Genomic DNA, 24,737 nt, shown 5'->3' on the forward strand with positions numbered 1-24,737 from the left:
CCCAGTCAGGGGGCAGAGCCGATGGAGTCTCCGACCAGATAGAGTCGGTATGTGCTGGAGACCGTTCAATCCAACTCCCTGCTGGCTGCAGCAAGTCGATCCGGGCAAGGCTTTTCAGCACAGCCCTGTTTGGGTTGCCAAAACTGTTATCGCAATAGTGCGAGTTCATTCCCTGTGTGCAATGACCAGTCTCCCACACTGAGACGAGATACTGATTTATGACGAAGTTGTACAAGTTTGGATGCTAGATAAAACTAGCACACCCGATTCACAAAAGACATCAATCTTCATACAATTTCTTATCGATAAGCTTCAGCCCCTGGGGCAGTCCTGTGCCTGTGGCTGATTACACCATTAGCATAGTACTTAGTCAGCATTTTCACACTGTGCATGTTCAGTGAGGAAGGGTCTGGGGGTCTATCCCCCAGGGGGTGTCATTCTTAGTATTACAATGTATTATAATGTAGGATAAGTTACTTTCAGACACTACTTTTCAGCCAGAACCAGCCAAAATGACCTCAGCGCTAACAAGCGGTCTTCTCAAGGTGTCTTCATCTCTTCCACAGAGAGCTCCTTGATTTAGAGGTAACACTAACTCTTCTTCCAAGTGAAAACAACAAACTCCCATTACTCAGATAAAAAATACAGAGTGCTAGCTCTTTCAGTTATGTCAGGGCCCCTAGGAAGGGGCTCCACACCAAGCCAAGCGCGGGGGGCACCCCGGCCCCGGGGCAGGAGGGCACGCCCCAGCAGCCAGCGCCACGCTGCCCCAGGTGGGAGGCTCCCGCTGCCCCCCGGGCCCCGGAGGCCTCCCCGGGCGGGGCGGCTGGAGGGCGGCGGCCGGCGCCGCGCCCCCCGGGCCCGGGCGAGGCGGCGGGTGCCGAGCGCCCTCTCCGGGCGGGGCGGGCCCGCGGCGCGGCGGCCCGGGACGGACGGAGCGCCCTCGCCGGGCGGGGCGGGATGCCGCGGCGCCGCCGGAGGTGGGGTCCCGGCGCTGCCCCGGCCCCGGCGCCGCCTCCTCCGCCCCAGCTCGGTCCCGCCGGCCCCTCCGCTCCCTCCCCGGCCGGCTCCGGCTGGGGCTCGGCCGCTGCCATTGGCTTAGCGGCCCCATCCGGGCACTCGGCGCAGCGCTGTTCCTCAGCCCGATCGTCCCAATATGGCGGAGGTGAGCGGGGAAAGCGGGCTGGGGCGCCGGGGTTCGGCCGGCTCCCCGCGGGGCCCTGCCGCCGGCGGGCCCCCCCCCCGCGCCCGCCTCGACATCCCCCTGAGGCGCTGCCGGAGCGGCCCGGCGGCGCGGGGGGTGTGGGGGGGGTGTCCGGCGGGGCGGGCGGCGGAGTCTCCGGCGCCGGGGCAGCGGGAGCCTGCGCGACTAGGCCGCACGGCGGGCGCCGCCGCGCAGCGCGGGTGCCGGGTTCGCCGCCCGCGGGCGGCCGACGGGCAGCGGCCGGGAGCGGAGGGGGGCGCGGCCGCCGCGCCGGGCCCCCGGGGCCGCGGGACGGGGCGACGGCGACGGCACCGCCGCAGCGCGGGCGATGGAGAAACGCCCGGCGGGAGGGAGGAGGAGCGAGCCCCGGGCCGGGAGCGGGGAAGAGGCGGCGGCCGGTCGGCTGCCTCCGCCGCCGCCTGCCCCTATCGTGCCCCGGCCGGCCGAGGCCGGTGGGAGCGGGAGCGCCGGGCGGGCCGGGCGGGGCTCCTGGGGGGCTTCAGCCGGCGGAGGAGGCGGGAAGGAAAGCGGCGGGCGGGGAAGGAGAGGGTGAGCGGGATGGAGGGGCCGCCCGGGCGGGCCGCGGGGCCCGAGGCCGGCGGGCGGGGGGCAGCTCCGGGAGCGGAGGCGGGGGTCGCGGAACGGAGACCCCCGGGCGCTGCCGGGCCGGGGGGAGCCCGATCTCACCTCGCTCTCTCTTTTCTCTTCCCCCCGCAGGCTTCATTTGGGAGTTCGAGCCCAGGTTCGTCCTCGCCCACCTCCTGCTCCGGCACCCGGCCTGCCGCCCGCGCTCAGCTCTCTCCTTCCTGCTCCTTCTCCCGTTTGTCCCCTCGTAGCTTTCCCGAGGCTCCGCGTGCACGCGATTAGCCGCCCGCCAGGTTTCCGAGTGAAGGAGACGTGCGCTGTGGAGCCCTTCCCTTAGCTCCTGTTGCGGTCAGCAACTGGACGCTCAGAACCCAAAGTGAAAACAAAGTTCTGTCGCACTTATAAGTCAGCATCCCAGTAAAGCCGCATAGCTTGGGGAGAGATTGCTTCTGTTGTTGCTGATAACTACAGGCTTGTGTAAATTTTTGACTTCTTTGTAATAACAGAAAATGTTTAAAATCGTGATGATAAGTAATTTTTTGAGACTTTAAATGCTGTCCAGGTTCTTTGGAATACTTTACACGAGCAAGCAAGGTTAACATCAGCAGGGTTACTCTCAAAGAAGAGTTTGGGGAATGTGTTTTCGTTCTGTGTAATCGCCTTCTGCCTTGGCTGTTTGTTACCTTTTTTAACTACTCTTAAGAAATGTGTCGAGCTTGTATTTTTGAATATGGGTTTAAGTATTTTAAACTGGACATTGAGCATTCAGAGCTGCGAAAATGGGACTTTTTTTATTTGAAGTCTGCAAGTGGAATAGAACTTCCACTTGAGTTCCTCGAACAAAATGAGTTAGAACAGCAGTTAGAAGCAATAATCTCGAGCACACATATACATAAATACGTGTTAGAATTAGGAAGTCGACAGTTCCATAAAACAGGATCAGGATGTGATGGCCAACAGCGGGAAAATTCAGCATATAATGTCATTACAGTAATTGGAGTAGTGTTACCAGCTATACTAAAAGTTCTCTGAGACCGTAATATGAGTGGCATGCGAATAAAAAAGCATTTTCGGCCTGAATGTTTCTCTGCGGTATGGTATTACAAACTTTCACAGTGTTGTCTTAAGTCAGCTAAACAGACAAAGTTTAGTTACTTGCGTAAAAGGGATGAACACTTAGCGTAATTGCTGAAAAAGGAGTTAGATGCTTTGAGACTCAGAAGTGTTACTGTATACAACTATCTCAAGGCTGGAAGCAGTGCAAAGAGGAACACTGCTTTATTTTTTTTAAGAGGATTGAAATTTTGTATCTATTTCTTCAAAACTTCTGAAGAGATTCTTACAAGGACGTAATAAACCTTTCCTTTGCTGCTTGTAAGAACAGATTGCAACAGAGCACTAGTATGTAAGAACTAGAAGGAGAAACAAGAAGTGAAAGAAATATCCTAATCTGTTTCTTCTCTCCATCCTGAAAGCTGTAAGAAAGGGGACATCAAAGAGCAAAACAACCCTGTAATTCAATGGTTTTCTTTGTAGAACACTGATTTTGCGGTGCAGAATACTTGCATCTTTAAAATTTGTTGAAGCTAATGATAACCTTTGTAACAGTTGACAAAACGCATTTAATGACAGCACTTTTTTGATGACTTACAAGTATCCTCATGAGTAATGATAAAGTGTGTGTTTGACCGCAATGGTTGGTAAATTAAAGTGATCCATTAGAAGTGTTGTGTTATTTCTGGTAGATTTTCCTCAATATTTCTTGAAACTGCTGTGTTTATTCTTCCTTTCTAGATCAAGAGCTAAGAATTAAATGAGTTTTAATAACAGATCCATCTGTGAGGCTAAACTAATGTGAAGCGAGTCTCACTGTTTATTTTGGTGTGAGCAGGAAGCTAGTTCATAACCTAGGTTAGTTGTTTACCAGTGAAAAACTGTGCTTGTTACCATATAAATCACCTAAACAGAGTCTATAAATCACAGACTGAAATCTGAATTGCAGATCTGAAATCCTGCAACATCTGAAATCCTGTGATATGTGTGCTTTGTACCCTAATGATGATTTCAAGGACGTTTTGAACAATATTCAGTAAAATATTAATTTGGGATTGTACTTTCTGAAGCTGTGTTTTAGTAGTTTAGATCCTTCTCCCACGTGCTCTGTACTGCAGGACAGAAAACTGCACCTACTACTCAGAAATATGAAAAGGGGAGGCCAGCTAACACAGCTGAATTTGTCAAGTAGTTAGGAATTTGTTCGAATTATTCCATGAAGAGTTCTGACCCTGTATGTAACAGAATTCATGCAACTGTATTTTTTTCTGTGATGTGATTTGATATGTTGCTATAGAAGAAAAATGACTCAAATTAGGTTTTTTTGATAGTTGGCTCTTTATCGTCTGAGGATCATGACTTCGACCCATCTGCTGAAATGCTGGTACATGATTATGATGATGAGCGAACTCTCGAAGAAGAGGAAATGATGGAGGAAAGCAAAAATTTCAGCTCTGAAATTGAAGATTTAGAAAAGGTAAGAGTGACTCGCTCTGTCATAAATCTCCATACATGTTGTAACTTTTCTAGTGAGTGCTCAAGCTGTTACTCAGTTTGTATTCTATAATGCATTTTCCTGCAACAGGCCTTTGCAGGTCATTTAAAAAAAGAAAATCGGATTTGGTTAGGGCGTAGCAGTACGTCCTCACAAAAAGGCTGAACTTGGTTTCTGATACTAGTGTTAGGTTCATGTTCTTTTTAATTTAGCAGTCCACTTCGGTAGAGAAGTCGCTGAAGCAGGTCCTGTCATCCAGTATCGCTATCGCTTCTAAATTTTGTAAGTCAGATGTAAGTTGAAACTACATTATGCATACTATTAAGCAACAGCTAGCTGTATTTTGTTCTGTTGGTCAAGTTTTGCTTTTCCAGTATGCAAACAAACAGTCCTGTTTTAGGCGTGATGGATCACATTTGTTTGCTATGTAAATGGTAGTTCTATATCTTCGTTTCATCAGCTTGGCTTTCGGTGGGCATACAAAATGACCAGCCTGCTTCTTGGCTTTTCTTATTCGATTTTACACTCTTTAATTACATGTTTTTCCTATTTACACCTGTTGGTCATCTGTGGCAGTGCATCACCCATTCTAAATGCCTGCTGAATTCTGAACACCCACAAATAAATGCTGCTAGCTTTACTCTTCAGTGACCCACTTACACCACTCAACACAACTGCAGACTTTGGTCAACAGAGTTCCAGGAAAATGGAATTTATAGCATCAGATACGATGCGGTGTTTTCATAGTCCATGTAAAAACAAATTTTCTAAATGTGGAGTTGGCAGTGTTTATACTCCTGATTTTTTTTTTTTTTTTGTCCTGCTGCCTTTGCAATTACATTTTTGCTGATTATGAACTTGCAATTACAGTAGCAAAGCAGCTTGCCAAGTCTGGTAGTTAAAATGGAGTTGTTACACCATAAATAATCTTATTGCTTCTATAATAGAAGGAAGAAGAACTGAGAGCCAGGCATCTTAAACACTTTGTGACTTTTGGTCCCAATCCTGGAAAGACTTGGACATGAGTTTACGTTTACCCATTGTGAAAAGTCTTTGCAGGACTAAGACCGTAGCTGACTGAAGAAAACAAGTAATTCAGTCAGTGTATGAGTCCAGCGAGAAATTTTTAAAGGTAATACAACTTTTAAAGATACAAATATTGGAAAATATTTTTAATATTTTGGTGGCTTGAATCAGGTAACAATATTTTCACTGTTTATTGTTTTACTAGTTGTATTAGGATGCAAGTATGATGATACTTACTAAAATAACTTGGACAAAAAGCTGTTGGAAAAAACAAGTTAAAAGTTAAGCCTTTCTCTTGATTTTTGCCGTCTGCATCATGAGCTGTCTTGCTGCTATTACTTTCTTAAGGGTCATTATAAAATACATTGTGTGGGACATGGAATGGAAGGCTTAAAAGTTGCTACATTGGTTTACTTTCGTGGGTTTTCCCACACCTGCAGGTGTTACTATGTACGACTGAAGTCCGGAAGTTTTTCTGCATTTCTCTCCTGTGGGGGGTTGTTGGTGTTTCTAGGATATCTTCTGTCTTGAAGAAGTCTAGGCAAGTCATGCTCTACAGTGTGAATCGGACAAGGAGCAGATTTTTAGTAATTACTTTTTAAATTTCATCCAGTAAATGGTTTTCTTCAGTAGCTTCAATGGGACTTTGCTGTACGCCAAGGGTCATGGTTATGAATTATTTCAGTCCTGTGCCTGAAAATATTTTAGATCTTTAATCAGGATTCCTGCTTTTGATTTTTTCTTTGTTTATTTTTTGTTTTTGTTCTTCAAAATACGTCTTACCCTTTTGAGCCTGAACTGTTTACAAGTATTTGGCAGTATGTTGAAAAGTTTGTAAATCTTCTTGTATTAGGAAGGAAACATGCCATTGGAAGACTTACTGGCATTCTACGGCTATGAACCCACGATTCCAGTTATGGCAGGTTCCAGTGCAGATAGCTCTCCAAGTGAACTTGCAGATGAACTTCCAGATATGACTCTAGATAAAGTAAGTCCGAACCATTTTCCCCTGTATTATGTTTTAAAAGCTGATGGCCTTAAATTGTGTTTCACTCTCTCTTGATGTTGCAAAATATGTTTCTTTGTTAATTTCAATATACAGTATTACTCTGAATTCAGTTATTTTTCAAGGATATTGAGGATCTGATTATAATTATAATTATCACACTTAGAAATGCGTAGCAACTTTTGTGGCACTGTATTACTACAAATGAGAAATGAAAAAGTTAACAGTTCTTCTAAAATACATCCAAGATAGATAGGTGGGTTGTTTTTTTTTTAGCAGAAGTGAGATTTTTTGATAATGTGTGCAATTTCCAGAAATAATAATTCTGGCTTCCAACACATATGTCGAGTATCAGAGCGTTTGTGGACAACTGGAAAATGCACTCCTGAATGTTTTGAAATACTGCTTGCAAATGGATGTTATTTGGAAAGGTCTCAACTGTGGGGAGTGAGAGAGAGATTGTTTTTATGTGCAGTGACTGTATGTGTTGCATTGCTGATGGAAAAACTTCAGATTTCAGGTTTTGTGATTTGCAACTAACTTTGAATTTTGAGATTTTAATCTGATTTTTGTGTATAAAGCATATGCAGCTAGTAGTTTTCCTTATAAAGTCTGGGTAGTAAGTATGTGTCTTTTTTTTTACTTTCTGGGAGTATGATGTAATGGTAAACTTCACAGAAAGTAGGATATAATGATGGCTCTGCACATCTGATTCTCATTAGGATTCAGGATTGTGTTGAGGCTACGAAAATGTAGTCGGCTTGTTGTCTGATACGGTTCTTTCCCTTCCTAACCTCTATACAGAGAGGTTCAGACATGTCCACTAGTGGAGGAAGTGTGCATTTTCACTCTTAGTATCTTTTTCTTTTAACCTACAGAAATGTTGATTTTCTGTGTTTTGTGAATATAACAAGTTGTCTATTATCTGCAACTTTCCTGTCAGCAAAAGTCTGAAAAAGTGCCTGCCTGGGTTTTTTTTCTCCCAGAGTTTATGGGCTTAACAGCCTTTTAAAGCTTCGGTATATCAGTGATACAAAGAATGACAGAATTCTAAAGATTTGAGGCAGTTTCCACTGGAATTTTTCATTGAAAGCAGTTGGAAGAGTATCTGAGATTGATGCTTGCAGAAGTTACTTCTTGTGCATTTAATAGAAGACAAAGGGGAAATGAAGTGAACCCCTGTGTTACAACTCCGAGATGAACGGTTCTATTCTCAGATTTGGGAGGAGCAAACTAGCTTTTAAATTAAGGGAGCATGGTCTGCTAATTTCACTTATGGTAAAATAATTCATTTTAATTAATGAGACTCACAATTTGCTGAATCTAAATACTCACTAGTGTATACTTAATAGTCAGTCTGAGGATTTATTTTTTTATTTTAATGATACAGGAGGAAATCGCCAAAGACCTCTTGTCGGGTGATGATGAAGAAACACAGTCCTCTGCTGATGACTTGACACCATCAGTTACTTCACACGAGGCTACTGACTTCTTTCCTCGGCCATTAAGATGTAGGAAACCTAATTTTATAATAGTACTCAAGAAGTCTTAGCATTATATATATTTTCTTAACTTAAAAAAATCAAAACTGCAGAGTAGTGCTGACTTGACTGGGAATTGAGAAACAGTGCTTTGCAGGATGTTGTGCATGAATGTTGTCTTTGGTTGGTATTACTGATCACCCAGAAGACTTGTGTTTGGTACTGCGCCCAAAGCACGAGTAAAATTAATTTCTCTACAATAACTTCATAATTAATGTGGTGTTGAGGAACGCCATTCACGATTTTCAGTACGTTAGTGAATTGTATTAATACGTAACCCATTCTTTTAAATGAGTGTTTCTCTATCAGAATTCTTGCTGCTGCTTTTTAAGCCAGTGGCTCCTTCATGCAGGCTCTGGATGTGAACTGGGACGTGTGATTATTCCCCTTCATGCATTTGATGCTTTTCCATAGGACTTCATGGGGTGAGCCAAAGTGGTTTTATATGGGATGGGGCCTATGAACCCATGACCACCAAAGTTTCACTACCCACGTAGCTGTTATGGGAAAGATCTGAGAACCAGTGGTTTAGTTATCCAGCCTGGACGAGATACTCCTGATTGCCTGTTGCAGCTCATTTGTTCATTGTCATTGTTCATTGCCCTGCTAGAGTTAGAGCAGTGTGGAGGATTTTTATCACAGTTTTAATTTGTCAAGTATCTTAAACTATTTCTGGGGGATTTCATTCCTCTAGAGACGGGGGGATGATAAAGGGGGTGTGCTGCCTCAGTCATCAGCAATTGCAGCGATTTGCATGCTGCTGATTATGTGATAAATAGAAGACATTTGTGTTGAGAGACACAAAACCCTTAAAAATTATAATGGCCTTTTTTCAGTTAAGCAAACCCCAAACTTGCTGGCACTTAAACGTTGCTTGTGAACTATTAATGAATATGATACTGAAAGTGAGGCAGATTTGTAGAAAAAATTATTAGCCCCTCATCTTACTGTTGACTAAGAAACAGTCATCTTTGTTTTCAGCCATCATGGTTTTCTATCCAAATGTTACTTTCTCTGTTAAACTTTTGGCTGGACATTTTAATATACAATATCCACTATTTCAGGGAGGGAGATGTCAGTTCTCTGTGCTGTTGGCAGTTTCAGCTTTTTCTCTGACCTCTGTCCGTTTCTCAGATACTAAGATAATGTTAAGTTTTACAATAAACAGGTCTAATACATAATATAGGCTATTTATTAAATTTGTATTAATTGGAAAAAGTAATTGCTTATGATATCCAGGCATATTTTTATTTCATGTATTTAGGTTAGCTTCTTGCTACTTCTAACAACAAAAAAAGATAGGCTGGTGATTGTAGTAATGACTACAGAAGAAGAGCCTCAGTGCATACAGTATTTGGTATTGTTTCTGATGTTGATGATTCTGTTTAGTTGTGATGAAGGTAGAATTTCAACCCTATTTATAAGCATGTTCCTTCTGAAGTTTGAGAATACAAAATAGCTTTAATCATATCAGAACTGTAGATTCCATTCTGCTGGGGATTATACAGCTGTAAAAATAGAATTACTTCAGAAACCAATACTATAGCATTCAAGATTCTAACATACGAGTTCTTCTGTGGAGTACTGTATCTGAATTGCTTGGAGAGCTCTGCTGTATTTCTTCCTAAGGAGAAAAAAAAAAAACAAACAAACAAAAAAAAGAAAGATTAAAGAGGAGTAAGCAGTCTTTTTCTGTCTTCTGCTTATTCCATTTTGTGCATCTCTCCTGTATCTTCACTCCATGCTGAGGCAGCCTTGTTTAAAAGAATGTTCTGAATGCCCATTAAAACTTTTGATGAAAGGTTGTAGTAGGTGATAAAGACATGCCTTCAACTTTACTTGCTTTGTGATTAACCTGAGGCTAAGTCATGGCCCTGGAAGTTTTCTTTTTTTTCATACCTTTTCTGTAAGGTACAAGACTTATTGAGAAAATCAATTAAGAAAAATTTCTTTTGACTGTTAGAAATATAGTAGATTGTCTCAGTTGCAGTGACAATAAACATTTTCGTTCTGCATTATACAAGTAACAGTGCCTTCTGACTTCATACTAGTTTGATAGAAATGTAGATTAACAGACTCATGATAAGCGTCTCCCAGAATAAAAGCATGTGCTCCTGTCAAAAGTAAAGGATATCTTGTAATTCTCTGTTTGAACTGAAAATACTTCCTAACTAAAACCAAACTTCTTTGTGTCTGAAGCAAACACTACATGTGATGGAGATAAGGAATCAGATGGTGAAGACGTAGAGGCAGACAATGGTAATTCATCTGAAGATTTGAGAAAGGTAATAATTATACCTTTAAAAAAAAGCTTGAAAAAAAACTTTAGAAAAATGCGTTGTTAGCATTTATAGTACATATCTAAAATAGTACCTTAATTCTGGAATTCCTTGCCAAATTGTAGGTTAATGGCATTGTTAATGCTTCCATACACAGAATATGAAGTTAATACCTTTCTCTTTTCATTTTTGTTACATCTTCAGGAAATAATGGTTGGTTCACAGTACCAGGCGGAAATTCCACCTTACCTTGGCAGATACAGTAATGACGAAAAGGGTAAGTTCTTCTGAGTGTTTTACTTTGTATTTTGTGTTTATACATAGCAGTTGATGGAAAAATGTTATTTAAACTTATAAGGCAAATTCAATGGCTTAGTTAGTCTCAGAGACTTTTTTTTTTTTTTTACAAAGGCACTGGGAAGCTGAAGTAGCACAACCACACAATTATATCTCAGAAGTGTGATTCTTCAACTTTGAGAGGACATTCTCAAAACAACTTTGGAGGGTGGATTACAATGTTAATTCTGAGATACCTAGTAATATTAGGAGGCAATAAAATGTGAGTCAAGAAGGAGATACTTTCATCAGAGTATCATAACTGCGCTATGAGCACTCAACTTAGTTTACATTGAAGATCTTCAAAACAAGTGTTTTTCTTTGCCTTTTTTTTGGCAAACACAACAGTGTGGGTTATGAAATGGATATGAAAAACAAAGCAATAAAATATTTTAAGTTTCCGTAGCATGGATAGAAGATGTAGGTCCTAATACACTGTCTTTAAAAAAAATACGATGTTTTAAGTATGATGTTATTCCGGTGTACATTCGGGTTAAAAACTGCAGCTGTGCTAGAGTAGAAGATAAGAACTTATTTAATAGAGTTTCATATTGTATCTTTAGAAACTTTCTCTATTGGAAGAGTATAGCACAATACAGCTGTGGAATTCAAAAAGAAAATAGTGAAATAAATTTGCTCTTGGGTGGAACAGCTGTGAAATTAAGGAACAGTTTGGAGGTTATGTTAATACATAAAGGTCATTCTATTTATTTTCCTGTAAATTTTCAATATTCTGTAAGTTACTTGTGTTCAAACTGTAACATTTCATGGGAATATTATTCCAGTGAAGTTTATCAAGTCTTTCGACCATTACCAGCTGCTTTTTTGGAGAATGATCCTCTGCAATAGAGAAGATGAATGTTTGGTATGGATGGAGCTGGAAGCATTAGCAAGTGAACATCTCTTGTGCTGCTTAAGAGACCTAGAGAAGTCTCCTGTTTTCTTAAGGTTCAAGCATGATGCTTACAGGTTGTAAGAAATGGAGGAGCAAGAACCGGATTAATCTGAATAGTCTTTGTAGTATTTACATATCTTAACTTCTCATCCAAGAACTAGAGAAGTGCCAATAACCACAGGATGACCAGGAAGGAGTTAATCTGACAACTTTCTCTGGAATAAGCTGGTGCTAGGGAGAACCTATAAGAGTCTCCTCTGCTGGCTGGCCAAGAGCAAAGAAGTAGCTCCCAGATCGGAGACTCCGAGGACCTCCTCTTGGGATTATCAGTCGTGGAGGAAGTGTGGGGTTGTCTTGGTTGATAAAGGAGGTTGAAGCTGAGTGTCAGCAGTCCTTGGAGAGGCTGGAGCTGGCTGTAGGGGTGGAGGATGCTATGGAAGCCCCTTCTGTACTCTCTGAAGAGCTTGTGATGGCAAACAGGGGCTCATATTTCTGCTGTGTAGTCCCAGCTACTAGAATTGTGCTAGAAGGCAGTTCTGGTCTTCTGTAAACCTTACACTTGTAGCATGTCTGTTTGAAAGCTTTCCATGTTCTTTAGCCATAACAGAATTTTCAGAGGAAATGTAATTTTATTCCTCACCTTAGCTTCATGTGGTTTCCTGCAGTTTTATGAGAGATTTGAGAACCTTCTTCTCTTCTACTGTAACAGTCATTAAGCTTGCGTGTTTGAATTGAGTAACTCTCTAATTTTGTATCGCCAGGAGAGTATGTGAAACATTATGTGCCATGTTAATCACATCTATTGATCAGAGTAAAGGATTTATACTTTAATCTAGAATTGAAACGTGCACAAACTGACAAAGGTTCAGTTGACTCTTGTGTATTTCCAATATATTGTCTTTCAAAAAAGCTACTTAAGAGGTGCAAACGCGATTTCAGTGTACTATGAAGGATGACTGTACATCCTGATTGCTTGTAAAGTATGCAGCATGCAAGTTCTTAACAGCATTCAGTTGTTAATGAACTGAAAAACAAATTACCACATTGAGGCCTAGATTTCCATTCTGTTAAGTAATTTTTGGCAAGTTTTGGTTGAGAATTACCAGTTAGCCACCTCCTATTTTTTTTTTACTTGTAACATTTGAAATATTAAAGTAATATCCTACACTCTTTTACTGTAAACTATAGTTTATTTTTTTAAAACAGCTGAATAAAACTGTGAATGGTTTTCCTAGTTTGTATGAAGATGATGAATATATATGCATAGTTTGACTGGAATTATCTAGCTGTCAGTAGCTGTTCCTCTGTAAAGACTCTTTGTCTCAAGAGTTCAGTCCCCTAGCTCATCCTCATGGAACCTGAATCTCTTTGCCATGTCATGCTGCAGGGTCTGTCTCTTAACAGGCTTTTGGGGAAAAAGCGAGCTGCAATTTGCAGGTGGCATGATGGTGCTTGATTTGATTACTTCTGTGTTCCTGTTCTTTGTCTTGGTGAAATAGCTTTTAATGTTGCAGCCTTAATAATGTCACACCTGGCATTAATGGATTTCTGTTTTGACAGCCTATGAAAATGAAGACCATTTACTTTGGAAACCTGATGTGATCTCAGAAAGTAAAGTTAAAGAATACCTTTTTGAAACTTCCTTAAGAACAGGAAATGAAAAAATGATTGGCAGAATTCCTGAAGGACTGCATACACGGGACAATGAACAAGTATGTTTTATATGTGGTTCCGTTTGTGACACATTGCTTTGTAATTAATGTGTTCTCTTTCGCTGTCTTGTATTATGAAGGCAGCAATATTCAAATTCTTTATTCTTTGTAACTAGATGTTATTGGGGTCGGGATCTTATTTGTAATTTTAAGCCATGCTTAAAATTATGAGTACTTGAGTACTGGTGATGTTGTGACCTGTGATGTTTCTGATTGCCATGCTGTTGACAAGTCCTGCTGTTTTCATAATTGCATAGAATGTTTTACATTTTCTTAATTAAACCTTGCCTCAGCTTCTGGATAGTTTTGCTTTTGGTTGTTATTTTTATAATTTCATCATGTGTAAGGATAAATCCTCTTTTTTTACGTTAAATATGCTCACTGAAAGGCTAGTCTTGGACGTCGAGATTGGATATTTGCAAACTTTTAATAAAGATTTCTTCTGTTTTCTAGGCGCTGTATGAGCTTCTTAAAAGTAGCCATAACATTAAAGAAGCAGTTGAGAGATACTGCTTGAATGGAAAGGCATCTCAGGGTAAGAGAGAGTACCTGGTTTTTCAGAAATGTGTGTTTGGGAAAAAAAAAATAAAGTTGTGTAGAAAAACCTTCAGTAAGAATCAGATTAATGAGCACATCCTTTTCTGTGATGTCTTTAGCACAGATTAAGTATAATCTGACCATTGGCCAGTTGAAAATTCCTGCTAGAGAATTTTACAGCTTTTATAGAGGTTGAGGATCAGCTTTTCGCCTTCCCTTCTTTCCTCCACTGGCTGTTGTAAAAATGGCACAGACTGAGGAGAGGGGTGGGCAGAGCGGTGATTTTGCTTCCATAAGGCAGTTCTCACACACATTGCAGTACTGTTTGCGATCATAATCAATTATAATCTGATGACATTTATACCAAAATCAGGAGAATATAGCTGGCTATGTAAATTAGCCCCACTCTCTTCCTTGGTATACTAATGTTGTGATATGCCAACCCTAAACTGCTTCTACCATACAGTTCCACAGGTCTTTGGTAGAGCGTGGAGAGCCTCACTCACGTTTGCAGTGGAAAACAAGCTTCCATCTTGTTTGTCCCTAACTTTATTACTCCCTGAAATGAAAATCAGAGTTTATCGTTTAGCAAAGACAGTTCATTGTCCTGTATTGTAACGTAGGTGTTGCATAAAGCAGAAATGGAGTATGAGCACTGGTATAAGTTGATATTCTGGCAGATAGTCCCTATTCAGAGCTGGATCTGAAGGGAACTTGAGTGTTTACAAGTTAGGTGCTGTGAAAGCTAAGTATCTAACATAAAGCTGAAGGGGACAATAAGGACTGTCAGAGCAGTGCGTCATAAAGCTCATGTACAAGAAGAGATTGCGTAGACCAAAACAGTAAGGAAGTATCAGTTGCAGGGTTGTATCCTAAATCCCACACCTCTCTAGGATTTAGATTCCTGTTTTGGAATTGAAAAATACCTCTACCCATTTGTGGTTCAGAGCCCAAAAGGCTATCCTAAGGACTAGTACTTGCACTCCCCACCCTTGCCTCAAGTTGGGTGGAACTTACTAGAGGCTCATTAAAAATGGTAAAGGACGATGATACCGTCAGTGCCCATCTCATAGAGTAACCATTATGCTATGATCTACTCTACCCACTGAAGTTCACTGCTATTCTTAAGATGAGAATTAAAAATCCACTGCTCCCAAGATGATTTCTTAGCAGTGAAACTTTACATGGGGATCTTCTCTTCTCTTTGAAGCTTGATAACTCTGTAGTATGGGGTGCAAAATTAATGAGGTGAGAAAGAAAGAAAGAATAAGGCCTTGAAGTGGAGTGATTATCGCCTTCATCTGGGACCAGAAAGGTCTTGGTTCCAATGTCTGCTTCCAGAAATGTTTTGAAATGTGTTTTTTTCCCTCCAGTGTCTTTAAATGTTAGCTGAACAGAAACTTTTTGGATCCCCATTATGAATGTAAGATGCCTGAAATATCCCTTCTTAGTTGTATATAGACCCAAAGCCATAATCAAGATAGGAAAGCAATGATACTTGAGACAAAACTGACCTATTCAAATAGCTTGAGCTACTTTGTTTCAAAAGTCTTACTCTTTTTTTAGTGATTTTTTTGTTGTTGTTGTTCATAAAACTAAAATTCAGTTTTAGAAACTGCAGGTTTAATCTTTCTGGGGAAAAAAAACCCAAGGGATTTGCAGTTCCTCCTTAAGAAGCCTGAAAGGGTTATTTGTGGGGTCTTCAGGAGCAGATAGTTGTTTGGTTTGTTCCAGATTCCCTGATACCCCTTGTTTTTCAAAAGCCTGGATAAAAATATAGTCCCAGTTGGCTGGCCCCGTATGACTGCGTGAGGTATGCCTGACACTAAAGCCTTCCTCCATGGTTCATTGTGCCTTTTCCTGGGGTCCACTACCTCACCACAGGGTTTATGATATTGGGGAAAGTGTTGGGGATTCTGACAAGTCTGTATTACGTGCTGCATCTGTCTGCTGTCTGTGTCAGCTTGGGATCGCCCTGCTGGTGGTGGTTCATCCCAGCCTGTTTCTCAACTGTGATTTACAATGCTGCACATCAAGTCTGCCCAGGTCGGGATGGATCGAGTGCGGGGTTGGCCATCTTGGCCCTCCTGAGTGTTATGTTCTATGTTTTGTCTTTCTTCATCCCTTTTTTGCAAGGAGGTACAATTTTAGAACAGCTGGGGTTCCCCGTATTAGTGGTTTTGTGGCTTTAGGGTCTACAGGGGCAGAGATAGGGTGATCACCATGTGCACCTGTTGTTTGTAGCCTGAAGGCAGGCTGCTTTTGTAATGGCAGTAAAATGTTCACTTAATGACCTTACTGGTATAGCAGTGGGCTCCCCTCTGTCCTGAGGGCCCCCTGCCCAGTACGATACTTGGTGGGTAATAGAGTGTGGTTCAGTGTTAGGGGGTGGTCCCTTGTTCAGGAGCACTGCTGGTCCCCGAAGGCCATCCTGATCTAACATCATGCGATCTCCTCCAGTTAAGGAGACGTGCCAGAGAGGTACTCCGCCTTGCTTTCGCCAGGCTTCCACCCGTATTTTTCATGCAGATTGGCAAGTTGCAGAAACAAAGCGGTCTCCACTCCCATGGAGTGTTCTTATGGTATTTGTCTGGTTGTCCCCTGGAGGTCCGGCACATACCTCAGTTTTAATGATAAATAAAATTAATCAAATTCACTCTTATCTCTTAAGTTCTTCATTGGGGTCCTCCTAAGTATCTCTGTCCCAATCTTCTGGGGAAATGATTAGCTTCTGAATTTTTACAGGACCTCTGGACGCTGGGGGCTTGAATTATCATGAGTTCTAGTTTATCCTTTACCTTCCTGCATTTTCCTTTCCCCCCACCAGTTGTTAAAGCAACTGGTCTATTCGCAGAGGTAACAGCATTTCTTCTCGCTTTCTTTGTTCAACCTCATCTTGTAACATTTTCATTTCTTCACATTCCTTATACTGATACGCAGCTCCTAAACACCTCTTCAACATCTTGTGTATTATTACCTTCTCTTTACCATCTTTCAGTTTCCCTTTTACAAGGTTCAAATGTTGTTTTATTTTATTCCAATTATCCTGCTTTTTATGCACCCAATCATCGGAAAATTTCAGTGAAAGGTTAACTCTGTGCCTCCATAAGTAGCCAGTGATTGAATCCGCCATCCTCCTGACTATGCCAATTTTTGTCACAGGTGAATTATGAAGACAATTCATCATTATGGGGTTAACTAAAAGGTTTTATTAAGATTAAAAGATCAAATTATAATTAATGGATCATTGGTAATTAAAATGTAATTAAGCAATAATGATTTACCAATAGTTAATTGATAATTAGGTGTTGGTCAAACACTGTACTACTTACTACAATCCTGATAATTAAGCTATAACTTGAGATATTTAGAAGTCACTAGCGTACAACATACTTTACGCTTAATGTAGAATGTCACTCTCCATGTTACAACCATCGGGTGCTGGCTTCGGGTGTCTCAATGCTGAAGGGTAACCGTGAGAGGTGTCCCTTCCCTGCTCACAGGGAGATGGCCTCTGTGCAGCCCGCCACCACGCAGGAGAGCTCAGTGAGCTTGGGGGGGCTCCAGGTATTTATACCGTGAAGTGACTGACCTGTAGTCAGGCCCCCGGTCGGTGTACGTGCTGGTGTGCCCCTGCAGCAGTGTCAGTTCTGTCTGTTCCCAGCTCAGGCTGGTACTGTTAGCTCCTGGTAAGACATGGCCTAGACTGCTTAGTTCCTGAGAAGATATGGCCTAGCACAGTTCTCACGGTTTGCACAGCAGGGCTGATCTCAGTCAGGCTTTCTTGTCGGTAATGCCTTAAAGTACTGCTCGCTCAGTCAGAGTAGGGGCATCCATCACAACACGTTGTTCCTTCAACTCTTTTTTTCCAACAGCGACTGTTCTCTGTATCCTGTGTGAGAAGAAATACTCAGAGAAATGATCACACTGGTGCCTCGGTGATGTTATCAAGCTTTGATCTTTTTGGTAACAAACTTATTGAGAAATAACAAATCACATCCTTCGAATGTCCCTTGCCCTCAAGGATAAAGGATTTCAGAAATCAAACTCTTTTATAAAAGAGTCTTTATAAAGAAGAATGTTAGATTTCTTGTCAGATATCTGTACAGTAGAGGAAAAAACACGTATCTAAATAACGTGTTTTTTTTAGAATGCACTTGGATATTCATCTGTTACCAACAAATATTTTATTCTTTGTAAAAGGTTAGTGAGTGAAATTAAGTTTATCATGCCTATTTTTGTAATTGTCTAGAAGAGATGACAGCATGGACAGAAGAAGAATGCAGAAGCTTTGAACATGCACTTCTGATTTATGGAAAAGACTTTCATCTTATACAGAAGAACAAGGTTAGTATTTTACAGTTAAATGGAAGAATTGGTAGATGATATGGTGCTGCAAATCTGTAAAAGCAGTACACTTGTCAAAAGCCTTGCGGAAGACTGAAAGAAAAACCAACATATTAAAGCCAGCTTGGCATTTTTGTTCTAGTTTTCCCTCAGATGTCCTTGGAAAAGCTAGGCATTGCAGGATGAGTCAACGTATTATCTCTGTAAATTGACTCATGTTGACATTAATTCCATTTATGCATTTATATTGAAAATTTAGTTTAAATGTGTGCCTGTCCTAGAAGTACAGTGTTTCCATACTGTGGCTGGGGGAGATGGGAATGCATCTTTACTTAACTTGGTTTTGTCGCCAGGAAGGTGTAAGTTTATGGAAACAGGCTTAGGTCTTTGTGTTTTCAGAAAGTGTAGTCATCCATCAGTACTCAGTTTTCTGGCCAATGAAGGAGTTCTGATCTTGATCTGTATTGCTTCTGATTAACTCCTCTGTGCCTGAAGAATAGGAATTTTTTTTTTCTTTAATGAAAAAGCAACTGTTGACTATATGGATGTTTCCAAATTTTCTACACATCTCCTTTATGCTTCAATACCACCTTGAAGGTTTTTTTCTTTAGGAGTCTGGTGGGTTTTTTGTATTTCAGATGAACTTGTTAGGTTTGTGGTTCTGTTCAACAACAGTGAGCTAGTCCTGCTCAATACCTGGTTTAATCCATCCTAAATAATATTTGAATGGTTCAGATTTTAAATGGACCTTAAAAAATATTTTTTCCAACATGCAACAGAGCATGTGGGTTGATGTATCTGTCACTATGTACCAGAATTTGTCTAAGAAATCCACTGGGTTTTTTTCCAAGTACGTAAAATGCCATAAAGTTTAGGGAAGGTTCTGGGACCCAGCATAAGCTGATGTCATTTGTATATGGAAAGTATCAGCTTGACAAGATTTAGTGCATGGAGAAGTTTAACAAGATGTTTCCTTATCCCTGTACTGCAAAGTGGTGTTAACTGGGACTTTATATACTAGCATGTGGACATCGGTTCGTTTCCTTCCCTGCGTGGTGTGTTTGTGTCTAAATTAGCAAGCTTTACTACTACATCCAAGGCATTTTGGGTTTGCCACTGATGTTTCTGTAAGTTTGATTAAGCTGAAGTATAGTTTACTGCCAGCCTGTATCTGGATAGAGTTGTAAAACTTTAACTGTAACTGGGGGCTGATGATGATGTGAAGTGTTTCTGCATCTAAAGATGGATGTAGTTTAGACAGGTAGAAGTAATGACTTTTTCTCCAAGAATCTGGCTTCACATAGTAATCTTAATTTTCAGGAAACAGACAAACAGTAAACATAGACCAAAAAAAAGTCTTTGGAGTCCTTTATACCTTCTCAAAAAGATTACAGTTCTATGCTGCTGTTTAAGCATTTACTGTTGCGATTATCTGTTGTCAAAGCCTCCACAGTTCTGGACTTTCCCAAGAGGAATAAGTACCCTGAGTCTTTTCTGCTTCACTTCTCTTAGGTCATTGATTTGCTCAGCTTTTTTCATCTTAAGAGAGAGTCTATCTTATAGTTTAAAAAACTGCTACATGTATTTGTATATAAAAGTGCTTCAGATGTAGATACAGTTTCAATCTAGTTTTTAAAAAGCCAATAGTGTGTACAATAGAACAAATGTAATACTTACTTGAAACTGTAGGTCTCTCTGAAGTCTCCTAATTTACTTGGTTTGTTCCCAACACTAGAACAATAAAGCTAACAGCATTGCAGGAATGGGAGTTGAGGAGGTGACAAGACGCAAGTCTTTGCATTAATCTTGTCAATTCTTCTCCTTTTAGGTAAGAACCAGAACAGTTGCTGAGTGTGTGGCTTTCTATTACATGTGGAAAAAGTCAGAACGATATGATTACTTTGCTCAGCAAACAAGATTTGGAAAGAAGAGATACAACCATCATCCAGGAGTTACGTAAGTAAAATGTTCTTGGAATGTGTTTTCTGTTGCAAATTGTAAATGTAGAAGATTGTATCTTTTTTCCTGCTGTCTTGCAGTGTAATGCTGCAGTGGCTATGGCAACTGAAACTAAATCCATCATCATTTTTAGGCCCTGTTTTCCAGTTAAATAATACATTATGAATGCCATGTTACTTTAGGGACTACATGGATCGTTTGGTAGATGAAGCAGAAGCCCTTGGTGGAGCAGTGCATTCTTCAGCCTTAACATCTAACAGTCGAACAGAAACCATTCCTGATCAACAGCTAAGCATTCTGAACTCTATCACTGCCAATGAGCTGACAGGTAAATCAAGGGAAAAAAAAATCTTCTTGTTGTAACTATGCGAACAACTGTTTCATTTGCATTTGTGTTCATCTGTTTTCCAGCATTGACAAATAGTGTAGCTACAGTCTGCCACACTTCGGACGTGAACTGCCTGGATGACGCCTTTCCTCCCATGGACAGCTTACCCCGAGCGCCGGTTAATCATGTGCCTGTTGGAACAGAAGAATTGCTTAACTTGCCTAGCAATGGTGAAAGTGATTGTTTTAATTTATTTGAGACTGGCTTTTATCATTCAGAGCTAAACCCAATGAACATGTGCAGTGAGGAGACAGAAAGACCTGCGAAAAGATTGAAAATGGGGATTGCTGTCCCAGAATCTTTCATGAATGATGTCTCTGTAAATAACCTTGGTGTGGACTTTGAGAACCACACACACCATATTACCAGTGCCAAAATGGCTGTTTCGGTGGCTGACTTCGGCAGTCTATCTGCAAATGAGACAAATGGTTTTATCAGTACCCACAGTCTTCACCAACATGCTGCCCTTCACTCAGAATGACTGTGGAAAACTAAACAAACAGTGGGTACTTTATGCAGTAGTAGTAAACTTGATGGCAGCTGTCAGGTTTGCTTAGTCTTTCACTGGAAGTTTGAACTTTATGACATCAGTGATGTCTTTGTATGTATAGAACTATATCTTGATTTATCAAGAGTAATTTCTTTTTTCAGTCCATAAATGTGGAAATGTCATAGGATGTTCGGCATTGTTTGGGACTAAGAGAACTCTGTGGTGCAGCTTTAAGCTCTGCTTCAATTTTTTTTTAAAGCCTGTAGATGGAGGCCACCATTTCAAAACCAGCACAGAAGTTCTGAATGGATTGGAGTGGCTTTTCAGTCTAAGTTACTTTTGCCGTCACGGATGCAGTGGAATAACAATGTTTACAGGTACCAATCCTGATCCCTGCTCAATGTAGCATTTATTTTTTTTTTTTCTTAATAAGGCAGGGATGGGTTTCTTTAATTTAAACTGCACAAACATACAAGGATGTTTTTTGAATAGAACCTTCTCTCATGTGATACTAAACTAGAGCACTTCAGTTTACAAAACAGCAAGTTCATCTTGGAAGCTAGCACAAGGGACTTAACGTGAGTAAAGTGTGAAGACCTGCACTTCGATGGTGTGGCAAAGTTATAGGCCATGGCTACCTTATACAGAAGTAAGTACGCTGCCGGAGATGTCTCTGTACTCTAAACTTACTTAGTGGCTTAAACTGACGTGTTTTAGGCTATATTTTATTCAGATGAGTGTTGTCCACAACTTTGAGGAGTAATGTAATCGTGTACCTTGACTTTCCTAAGGCAGATGAGTTGTATAAAGCTACAGTCTGCACAGCTTAGGATTTACCACTAAACAAACCGCCTACATTTGGAAGACATCTTAAATTGTTTGGAGCAGTGCAGTTCAAAGTGTTATAGTTTTGAGGGACTGTCTAGTTTGTATAGGAAGAGTAGAACCTTGAAGTATGTATTTTAAAGTTTTTCTCTAGTGTGGATTGCATTTACTTGTTTTGGCAAGTCATTGGCTCAAAAATGGCACTTCACCACCTTGGTCGAATAGGAAAGGATGAGTAAAAATGTTTGCCATAAAAGCAACTATTTAACTTCAGTAAATTTTTTATTTTGAACTTTGAGTGCAATTTAGCCATCCAGAAAGTCTGTCTTGAACATGTTCTGGTTCCTGCGGGGGAGTGAAACCAAACGTAGTACTGGATTGTGACATGTTGTTGTTGCATACAGCTTGCAGGTTTTTTTAATGGGAATCTGAACCTTACTTCAATAGGATTACCCCTTTCCCTCCGTACTTTTTCTTTGCACTGTTTGTATGATAAATTTAATTGCCACTGTTTTGTTTTCGTTATCCAAGTGATTAAGTTTGCGTTGCTGGTATTTGTAATAGTTGCTTCAAGGTTATGCTGAGTAAGTAGAAAGTAGTGACTTTAATATTTGAAAGGGAAGAGGGTATTTATTATGCATACTGTGAACTGCATTGACATCCTGAGTTTTGGATGCAGCGTACGGAGTTTTCTTTACAGCGTTGTAATGAAGATTGCTTTGAAGTATTTACACAACAGCACATTTACCGTATCAAAAACAAATTAGTTTAGAACAGTGGACAAAAGTAGAGATAATTTTGTAACCAGTTTGTAACTTCCACATCTGAAATACGTAACTTTAGTAAGTGCACAGTAAATAACGGGTAGCCTTGGCCTTGTGTTGTACTCTGACATTTCTAGCCGAGCTGTCAGCTTCTTGTTGCTGTGTTTTGTGCTGAACTTTGTACCTTGTTTCTTTTGTTTATGAATCAACACATTTTATGTAATTTTGTAAAATACTGGCCATAATCCTCCATTCTTATACATTCAAGTTGATCTATGGGTTTACAGTGAGTGGCTGGTCTGTATAAAAATCATTATACAAAGATGACTGAATGCTTATGCCAGTTGCACTTAAATGAACATGCCCATTCTCATTAGCTGATGCAGTAATATATTCAGTTTATCTATGCATTGCTGGGCTCTTAATGTAGACAGACTTGTCTAAGGTTTGGGTGGTCAGCAAGTTGAATGGACACTTTAGTTATTTAATAAAGACTTTTGACCAAAATTCAGAAAATGATATGAGAGAAAAATGAATTCCGGCTAGTCTAATAGATTTTTTAAATGCTGATCGTATTTAGCCTGTTGGCTAGCTAGCTGGTATCGTTTACTTTTAATTCCATGTTAAAATAAGGCAATAATTTGCAAGATTTTGTAAATATGTAAATTCTTCATATCTTTTTAGATATCTATTTCAATATTTTCTGACTACTTCTGTGTATAGTAACATTTTTGTGCATGCTTGATGTGACATAAATTTGTACCACTATGACTTTATCCATGTAAAATAGCTATTTATTGAACTTTACTTTTAAAAGCTGGACTTACTTATTTTTCTCTCAGTTTAAGCATTTAAATGGAGAACTTGTTACTGTTTATTAAAAGAATTGCGTTTTGAAAGTCAGCATGAAGATAACTGAATTGCAACCATATGAAGAAAATACATTGCCTTGGTTCTTAGACGGGGAAGCACAATTCTTATAACAAACTGTGATGAATTCTTTGTCCCTTGCCACGCTTTTTCTTCATACAGACAAACCAAAAAATCCATAATGGGCAATTTGCAGTGTTGGTAAATGTATCCTTTTTATGTAGAGGGAATCTGAAGAGGATAGCTGATTCATTTAGAAGTGTAACTGGTGCTGTGATTATAGCAATACTTTTACTTTGGTTAGTCATACGCCATCTTCTCACACTAGGTTTTTTAATGTTTAGTTTTCCTCTTGTCATGGTCAAACTGCCGAATTTACTTGAAGGTTGTACAATACTGTTTGAAGAATACTAAATTGTGTACAATTAGGTCAATGAATTGTGCAATTGTTTCCTGTTTTTAATTTTTAAAACTGAGGGTCAAAAATATAGGAATGCTTCAGATTGAGTAGAACATAAGTGATACTACTTAATTTAACCAAAGTCTAGTGAATATTTCAGCTTTGAATGTAAACTAATGGATAAACTGACCAACAGGGACACTATTTGCCCAGCGTTACAAGCACATTGTCTACAGACAGGGAAACTAAATACAGTAATTTATAAAATAATGACAAGGTTACTATTTTTTTTATTCCTATTTTTCATTGAAAGAAAGAAGAAGGAAGATACTATCGATTGTAAAATACAGTAGGAATGGTTATAGTCCTCCTAATAAAACAGAGATTCCAGTTATTCTCAGTTCAAAGTAAGTACTCTGTGCATAACAACAAATCTAGTGACAATCGGAACATGTTTTAGTATCAGGTGTTCAAGAGGAAGTCGCTATTGTTGCATTGGTTTTAATATTTGTACATAAACACTGATTTTTTTTGAGCATTATTTTGTATTTGTTGTACTTTAATACCTGGTGTACAGTTCCAGAAATAAACGTCTGGAAACCTTTCTTTACTTGTAAAGCTTTTCGTGCATCTGCACTATGTTTGCTACTACATTTTCAGAAATGTTTAGCAGTAAGTGAAGGCATTTTAAGAACTCCGAAGGCATTTTAAGAACTCATGCTACCACGCTACCTAATGTTACATAGAAAAGAGTGAAAAAAAACGCAGCATTGCAGCAATGCAGGTGAAGCAGTAAGTAACGATTTCCCTTGAACATTAAAACATGATGGCTTCAGTGTAGCAAAATCTTAGATGGGACCCAAATGTAGCTTCAGAGTAGCGCGCCGCAGCTGTATAACCCGGTATTCACACTACGTGGTGAGCTGTGGGGAACACACTCCGATTCTCCGGTGTACGAACACTTCACCAGATCCTTGAGTTCACGTCAAGCTAGATTACAGGTGTGAACAAAAAAATTTTACTCA

General features: G+C 40.3%; 1 protein-coding gene across 4 annotated transcripts; it reads left to right on the plus strand.

The window, feature by feature from the left end:
* The first annotated feature begins 1,095 nt into the window (after window positions 1-1,095).
* On the plus strand, window positions 1,096-24,278 carry MIER3 (MIER family member 3). 4 transcript variants are annotated; one of them, XM_075411054.1, is made up of 14 exons: window positions 1,096-1,165; window positions 1,922-1,946; window positions 4,174-4,319; window positions 6,217-6,351; window positions 7,760-7,880; window positions 10,110-10,195; window positions 10,394-10,466; window positions 12,981-13,132; window positions 13,586-13,667; window positions 17,922-18,016; window positions 19,845-19,972; window positions 20,158-20,303; window positions 20,387-20,533; window positions 21,113-24,278. In XM_075411054.1, exons 1-14 carry the CDS (start codon window positions 1,157-1,159, stop codon window positions 21,241-21,243), a joined length of 1,476 nt encoding a protein of 491 aa, XP_075267169.1. In that variant the 5' UTR covers window positions 1,096-1,156; the 3' UTR covers window positions 21,244-24,278. The 4 variants fall into 4 exon arrangements, with proteins under 4 accessions (XP_075267169.1, XP_075267166.1, XP_075267167.1 ...); XM_075411051.1 differs by having other exon boundaries at window positions 20,387-21,205; XM_075411052.1 differs by having other exon boundaries at window positions 17,925-18,016; window positions 20,387-21,205.
* The last annotated feature ends 459 nt before the right edge of the window (window positions 24,279-24,737 follow it).

The sequence above is a fragment of the Opisthocomus hoazin genome, chromosome Z (assembly GCF_030867145.1).
Source record: "Opisthocomus hoazin isolate bOpiHoa1 chromosome Z, bOpiHoa1.hap1, whole genome shotgun sequence".
NCBI classification, from domain to species: Eukaryota; Metazoa; Chordata; class Aves; order Opisthocomiformes; family Opisthocomidae; genus Opisthocomus; species Opisthocomus hoazin.

What these genes read in the sequence shown, in the direction of transcription:
- MIER3 (XM_075411051.1), top strand. An exon ending in CAGATATGACTCTAGATAAA is followed by an intron (nt 6,352 to 7,759) that starts GTAAGTCCGAAC and finishes TTAATGATACAG; the next exon opens with GAGGAAATCGCCAAAGACCT. An exon ending in AACCATCATCCAGGAGTTAC is followed by an intron (nt 19,973 to 20,157) that starts GTAAGTAAAATG and finishes ATGTTACTTTAG; the next exon opens with GGACTACATGGATCGTTTGG.